The 7,851-nt window shown below is 50.1% G+C and overlaps 1 protein-coding gene across 2 annotated transcripts in view; it reads left to right on the top strand.

The window, feature by feature from the left end:
- Positions 1–7,584, top strand: part of FSTL4 (follistatin like 4) — a 420,406-nt gene extending 412,822 nt beyond the window's left edge. For both annotated transcript variants that reach the window (XM_033181231.1, XM_033181230.1), the window contains exons 15-16: positions 6–115; positions 2,272–7,584. In XM_033181231.1, coding sequence (XP_033037122.1) covers positions 6–115; positions 2,272–2,974 — 813 coding nt within the window. In that variant the 3' untranslated portion in view covers positions 2,975–7,584. The remainder of the gene's footprint in view (positions 1–5; positions 116–2,271) is intronic.
- Positions 7,585–7,851: the final 267 nt, after the last annotated feature.

Below are 7,851 nucleotides of genomic sequence, written 5' to 3' on the forward strand. Positions count from 1 at the left end.
TGTAGGTGATCACAGAAGCCAGCGCCGGCCAGGACCAACACCTCATCCGCACACCCTTCGCAGGAGTGGACGACTTCTTCATTCCCCCAACGAACCTCATCATCAACCACATCAGGTGAGACTGGCCCATGATGCCTCTAAGGCACTCCCTGCTGCAGCTCAGCCCTGCAAGGGGCAGCTTTGCCCAGCATGGGACCTACTCATTTCTCTGTCTCCCCTACTCCTCCTATGCTGAATTTGGACCCCATCACGAAGGAACGGAGAAGGTCCAGTAAAACAGACCCAGTGCCTAGTCCTCATTGCCTGGGGTCAGTGACTCTGTTATAGTGAAGTCACCCAGCTCCTAATGCCCTCAGGGGCCCAGAAAGGTCAGGAAGTCCCATCCTCAAGGTAAGGGCAGCAGAGGAAAGAAGGAAACAGTAGCGGTAAATTGAGCACCCTCTGCTTGCTAGACACAAAAACTAGTCCAGGTGGTCTTCACCCCTATGTTATAGCAAGGATCAGAGAATTTAAGACACTGACCAATGTCACACAGCTAGGAATTGGCAAAGTCAGACTAAATGTAAAGCCAAGTATTGTTTCAGTGCACCATTCTTCCACATTCCCATCTAACCACAGCCCATAATACTTTAGGAACCCCCAGAGCATCTGTGTGAGGAGCCCACAAAGAGACAAGGCTTCCTGATTGCCATGGTTTGCCACTACCTAAAACAACCACCCAATAATAAGAGCCATGGTCTCAACTGCAGACCTCGGCCCGCATGGTCAGTCCCCATCCCTATTCACTTTAGAGAGCCCCCAACATCTTCTGTAAACTCACCACTGCCAGACCACCAAGCCTGTCTCTAAGCCATCAAGACCCCCAAATGTCTTGTAGCACTATTTATACCTTTCTATAATCCACCATCAAGCACCTCTCTGCAGAAAGAAGTGATTCGTTTTTGCAAGCTGATGCTGGAGAGGCACCCATTCACCTTTTTCCAAGGAAGAAAGCCACTTTATGAACTCTCTCACTGCAGAGAGAGCCTTTGCAAGAGCCTCTAAGAGTATATTAAATGGTGAAGCCCTCGTAAAGCAGCTGTATTCAGCTGGGGGTCGGGCACACTCAGAGGCTCTGTAGTTCCTGTGTGTGGCTTTTAACTTAAAGTTTCTTTTAAGAGTCGAGTTTTCTTTCTTGCTATTTCCATGCTCTGATTCTTTAAGGATGCTTTAAAGATACGCCTTGGAGGGAGTATTTTCCTCCACTCTGGGGTACAGTTTTTCTAGAGAAAATTACAGAAGAGATTCTGCTCTATTCCTGTAAGTGTACACATCACCAAAAGGCCTCTGTGAACAAGGGATTTAGGCACAGACTCTCAAGATCAAAGGGAAGTCCTGCCTGGAGTCAGGCTTTTCCGTACTTCCAACCAGCCTCCAAAGAGGAATTTCAGAAAATCCAGATGTGAGCAACTCCCACCTACCTCAGCCCCTCTGCTAAACTTCCCTCTCTGAATCTTCCCAATAGCTCTAGGAAGGAGCTACCCTGCCCAATAGCCCTAGGAAGGAGCTACCCTGGCTAGAGTCACTGAGGCTCAGAGAGGCAAGCAGCCTGCCCCAGGCTCTGCAGCTAGCAGGGCAATGCGCCGGCACCAGGCCATCTGGCTCCGGAGGGAAAAGCTGTCCTCAACCCCAATGCCCAGAGTTCTTCCTACCCACACCACCAGTGTGGCCAGAAAAGAGACTGCCCCCACATGTTTCCCTTCCAGGGGAAGAGGGTACTAATAGGAAATCTGCACTTGTTTGGCTGCATCTGCATCCTCAAATTCTAACTTGTTAGTTAGTCTAGAAAACAGCGAGGAGATAGAACTCATATCTTTGTAACAGGCAGAATCGGGGCAGGGATCTCTTGCCCTTTTCCTCCATGCTTACCGTCCAGACACAGACTTGCCCCTTTCCAGCTGGCATGGGCCTCAGGGAAACATATCATAGGCATTACAAAAGGAGAAGCAGTTGAAGGGCCTCTCGCCTTCCTCCACAATCATTTCCAATGATGAGTGCATGTTACAAGAGCATCAATCCAGCAACATTTGTAACTCTACTGCGTTTGGATTGAGATCATAGATAATTTGTTTATGAAGACATCCCCTGCAGAATGATAGATCTTATTACTAAGCTATTAGATCACTGAAGGATTATAATAAAGGGAAAAGGCAGAAGATGTAATTGGTTAAGATGAACGACAGATTCCCCACCCCTGGAGGTGACCTCTGACCTCAGTTCTTCCCCTCCCAGGTTTGGCTTCATCTTCAACAAGTCTGACCCTGCAGTCCACAAAGTGGACCTGGAAACACTGATGCCCCTCAAGACCATCAGCCTGCACCACCATGGCTGCATGCCTCAGGCCATGGCGCACACCCACCTGGGCGGCTACTTCTTCATCCAGTGCCGACAGAACAGCCCTGCCTCTGCTGCCCGACAGCTACTCGTTGACAGTGTCACAGACTCTGTGGTTGGCCCCAACGGTGATGTAACAGGCACCCCACACACATCCCCCGACGGGCACTTCATAGTCAGCGCTGCAGCTGACAGCCCCTGGCTGCATGTGCAGGAGATCACGGTGCGGGGGGAGATCCAGACCCTGTATGACCTGCAAATAAACCCGGGCATCTCAGACTTGGCCTTCCAGCGCTCCTTCACTGAAAGCAATCAATACAACATCTACGCGGCTCTGCACACGGAGCCGGACCTGCTGTTCCTGGAGCTGTCCACAGGGAAGGTGGGCACACTGAAGAACTTAAAGGAGCCACCCACAGGGCCACCCCAGCCCTGGGGGGGTGCCCGCAGAATCATGAGGGACAGTGGGCTGTTTGGACAGTACCTCCTCACACCAGCCCGAGAGTCTCTGTTCCTCATCAATGGGAGACAAAACACGCTGCGGTGTGAGGTGTCAGGTATAAAGGGGGGGACCACAGTGGTGTGGGTGGGTGAGGTATGAAGGGCCCAGAGCAGAGCCCTGGGCCAAGGAGCACCCCCTAGTCCTGACACTGCAGCCCCAAGCAGGTGCGCTGTACATTTTTACAGACAAAAGCAAAAACCTGTACTCGCTTTGTGGTTCAACACTGGTCTCCTTGCAAGTTTCCTAGTATAAGGTATGCGCTGCTACCAAGATTGGGGTTTTTTCGTTAGGAAGTATGATTTATGCCTTGAGCTACGATGAGAACACATGCTGCTGTGTAAAGGGATCATTTCTGTGCCAAGCTGCACACCGCGTGGCCTGGGGACATCATGGAACCAAGGGATCCTGCTCTCTAGGCGGACACCTCTGTCGGTTGCCTTCACATAGTCATTGTCCCTTACCGCCAGACCCAGCCAGACTCCGCCCTGACGGAGTGGCCCAGAAGCAGAGGCCCACCAGGAGCAGGGGCCTCCCTCCCGAACTGAAAGCCCATCCGTCCTCGTGTGGGACCGCGTCTTCTCCCTCGCAGCTGCTTCTTGCTTTTCTTTCCATTTGACTTGCTGTAAGCCTGAGGGAGAGCCAGCAAGACTCACTGCATCTTGGGGGATGGGGAAATCACTCACTTTATTTTGGAAATTTTTGATTAAAAAAAAATTTTTATAATCTCAAATGCTAGTAAGCAGAAAGATGCTCTCCGAGGTCCAACTGTATCCTTCCCTGCCTTAGGCCGAGTCTCGGGGGAGGTCACAACCCCCCCCATTCCACAGCCAGAAAGAACAATGGTCATCTAAGAATACCAGCCCTGTCAACTATTGCCACCCTGCTTCTCCAAGAGCAGACCAGGCCACCTCATCCATAAGGACTCGGTTCTGTGTTGGGACCCCAAGAGACCAGGACGAGTTCTGTGTGCCTGTTTGTCAGCACAGAAGGGAGACATCTCATTAGTCAGGTCCAGTGCCCCAGATTCAGGGCAGACCGGGCTTGCCTGGCAAGGTATGGGTGGCCCCAAGGCTCAATGCAGAAACCCCAGGAACACGAGTGGGGCCAGGTGAGTTCCTGAAGCTATACCTTGTCAAAACATTTATTTTTCCTGCCTGTGGCCTATCCACTCATCTCTGGTACCCCATCCCCGCATCAGCACTGCAGAGAGAACACATTTCAGTGAGGGTTTTCTTACCCACATTCCCCAGTCAACACACACACACTGCAGAACCCAGAACAGAAGGCCACAGGCTGGCACTACTGCATTCTCCTTACGTGTCTCAGGCTGTGGTGACTCTCAGGTGGGCATCGAAGAAGTACAACCCACACAGCCCTCTGGAGACTGCCTAGACCAGAGACTCAGCAAAAACAGGCTCCCCTTCCCTCTCCCGCATATAAGTGGAACTTACATGTGTTCTGGTTTGAATGATCATTTTGCAAGCCACACAGGTTGGGAGAGGTGATCTCACCACAGACATCTTTGCTCATTTGGCCACCTTCACCTACTGACATGACCAGGATTTTCCTTTCCCATTGAGGAACAAACCCTTTCAAGGAGAGGAAACCCTAGACTCTGTGTCACTCAACACACACAGCTCCTTTCACTCCTGCCTGACTGCCCAAGCCACCTGCATCCCCCGCCCCAGCTCTCATGAGATCAGTCACTTGTCTTGTATGTCTTAGGTATCTTGGTCCCCCAAATGCGTGTCCCCTGCGACTCCTAGGGGTGTGCCTAGACATGTACATCTGTTTTTTCTTTTAAAAGATATGCTATGTAGATATAAGTTGAGGAAGCTCACCTCAAAAGTCTGGAATGCAGTTTCACAGTTGCTGGGATGCATGGATGACACATCTCACCCCTTTTATTTTTCCTGACTCAATATCTTGATATGTTTACTCCCAATCTCCCATTTTTACCACTACAATTCTCCAACTTTCATAAACTTCTCTTTTTGGAAAAATCTCAATTGTATCAGCCCCTGACAGAAAAAGGATCTCTGAGCCTAAAGGAGGAAAAGTCCCACCAACTACCAGGCCAGAACACCAGCCCCTCTGGGCAGCAAGATTCCTAAGTCAAAGACCAGTTCGACCCAAACTGGCCTTTTAAAATAATCAGGAGTGACAGAGTCAACTTCTGCAGCACCAGTTCCTCCCCAACTGTCCCTTTCATCTCGGAGTGTGTCTAAAAAGCATAGCTGCCCTTCACTGTCGTCAGAATGCGGTTCCTGGACACAGCAGGCTTAGGTCTCCCTGACAGCATGCCAGACACAACTGAATCGAAGCAGGCCTGAAGCCTAGGTCAGGGTTTCAGGAGTCCAGCCCCAGAAGGCAAAGTCACCAATGCAGGCAGGTAAATGCTTTTTAGCAGGAAAGCCAATAGAGTTGGTTGGGTGGGGAGTCAGGGGCAGGAGGAGGAGGAGGAGGAAGAAAAGGCCAGATCGGCCTGCCCTTTCTCCCATACTTCACCCCAGAAGAGGTTCATGGAACACAGTTGGAAAGCCACTGGTAGGAAATGCCTCACTACAGGGGGCCTCCTGTAGCAAGCCCAGCCAGTAATCCTCCTAATGAACCCACAATTCACACTGATACCTTACACTATTCAAGAAATACTGACTTTACCAAAAGAATCATCAAGAAAGCTATTTACATAAACTCCCTCGGTCATTTTGAAATAAAATTAATTTCACAAAAATTCAATAGTTTTTTTTTTTTTCCCCCCAAAATGACAAATAATCTGCACCTGTGGTGACAGGAAGGCTTTGAAATAGGGGCCCTCATTCTTCTGCTCCAGTGGGTAGAACCCTGCATAAAGGCTCTGGGTCCAAAAGCCCACCCAGGCAGCCCCAGACGGATGGCAGGAAGGGGGACTGTCAGCTTCTGGATGATGGCACAACCCACCTGCATGAGGAGATTTGACGGGCGTCACACCCATGGCCAAAGCCATCATCCCAGCCTCACCAACACTGACCCAGCCCACCCCGCCTGGGGCTGGCCCAGGCTTATTTCTTCAGTCTCCAAGCCATTCAAGTGTCCTACTTTTCCCCAGGCTCCAGGAAGAAGCTGGAAGAGCCCCGTAAATCCTGGCTGGGGCCAACTACTAATACCAAACTTCAGGTACTATGACCTAGAGATAGCATCACCAGAGACAGAAACTCAACCCGTCCAATTCCCACCCCCAACCCAGACATCTCCCCATCTCCGTCTGTCTAGACAAGGCTCCCAATTCCAGGTAGGCACTGGAAGAAGCCGGCTTTCAACCCCAGATAAAGCAGAGAACGGCCTACTGCCATAGAGATGGCGACTGCTGAGTCTTCATGTAGGAAAGCAGCCAGGAGTTGGCTTTGTACAACCACATCTTGTTTTCTGTTGACCAGTAACCTGTGAACTAAAGATTTCAGAACTCAGATGTGAAACAGATTCATTCTGGATATATTTTTCTACAAGGGGCTTAAAAAGTATAGTTGATTCATTTATCATGACGTGTTTCATTCCATTATTACAGACACCGAAGCATCTTCACTAGCAAATCCCACAACTCTCTCTCTCCCACTCTTCAGAAGCCAGCCTCCAGGAGAGTTGACACTACCACTCCGAGATCCTTCCTATGCATCCACCAATCTACCTCACATTCGCCCCTGCACCCAGCACCCCCAGAATGCTACTCCCCTCCACTCCCAGCCAGGAGACCAGGCAGGTAACAAGTAAGATTGCAGCACTGCCACAGAAGTCCTCGACAGCCTCCCCCACCCAGGACCCCAGGTTCCACTCCAAGTACAGTCAGAACTCATAGGGACACAGCCCCTTGCTGCCCAGAATCACACCCTCCAAACCCTTGCTTGCAGACCTTTGGAGTTAGATGACCAAGACTAGAGACAGCTGGCTGGGAACCATCAAGGAAGTCAGGTGTTCTCTGGCAGGAATAGTGAGACCATGACATCTCAGCAAAGCATCATCTCTCAGAGGGCTCGAGCCCCCGCAACCTCCCTCCAACTCCCTTTTTATTCTCCCCCCTTTCCTGTTCCATTCCTGTGTCTCAGGCCCCCTGCTCATGAGCCACTCCACAACAGCTCCGACCATTCAAGGAGCAACTGACCTGATGGCTACACCAGCCCCTACCCCGTGGTCTTTGCTCGTGCTACTTTCCTGCTTTGGGGTACAAGCCAGAAGTCATTCATAGGCCAGATACTACTATGTGCTGCCAAACTGGCACGTAGGCAAAGAAATTTTGTTCAAGAAAGTCACTAGCTGCCTTGGTTTCTCTCCAAAATTATAGAGATCATAAAACAGAGATGCTTTAAAAATTCAAGGGATAAAAGAATACAGTGCCTATCTTCAGGGTATGACTACAAGACCCCAAGTAGCCAGTGGAATACAATCCACTCCCTGCTTTTATCTATACCAGGTTACCTGCTAAGTCACATGAGGATTTGAGCATCTTATTTGGGCCTGCATGCTTTAGGCAGCAGCCACACAGTAGACCCTGGGACACAAACAAGCATTGTCCTTTGCATCCACATCCTCCTTTGGAGCCATGGGCAGCAAGTGGGGAAGCCTAATTTAACTAAATAATAATGTATGAAATTATGGAGAATACAAGAGTGGGGATTATTCTCCAGAATTCATAGCGAGGCTTCTTTAGCCAGCCCCAGAGTGTTTAGCATGCACTTTAAAAAAAAAAAAAAAAAACCCACAATTCACACACACTTCTTTCCAAGCTCATCTTTACATATATAGAACCAGCCCTTGCTCATGTGGCCCCAGAGAACATGGGCCATGCCCTAGAGGGCTTTCGAGGGATCAGCCAGCACTGCACAAAGCAGTAACTATTGACTTACCCCTACAGCAAGCTTGGTGACATGTGCTCGGCCGAATCAGAGATTGCTGCCCTTCAGAGGCACCCTCTTCAAGATCAGAGCTTTGTTTCTGAGTAAGAG

The sequence above is a fragment of the Trachypithecus francoisi genome, unplaced genomic scaffold, assembly GCF_009764315.1.
Source record: "Trachypithecus francoisi isolate TF-2019V2 unplaced genomic scaffold, Tfra_2.0 Lachesis_group2, whole genome shotgun sequence".
Taxonomy (NCBI): domain Eukaryota; kingdom Metazoa; phylum Chordata; class Mammalia; order Primates; family Cercopithecidae; genus Trachypithecus; species Trachypithecus francoisi.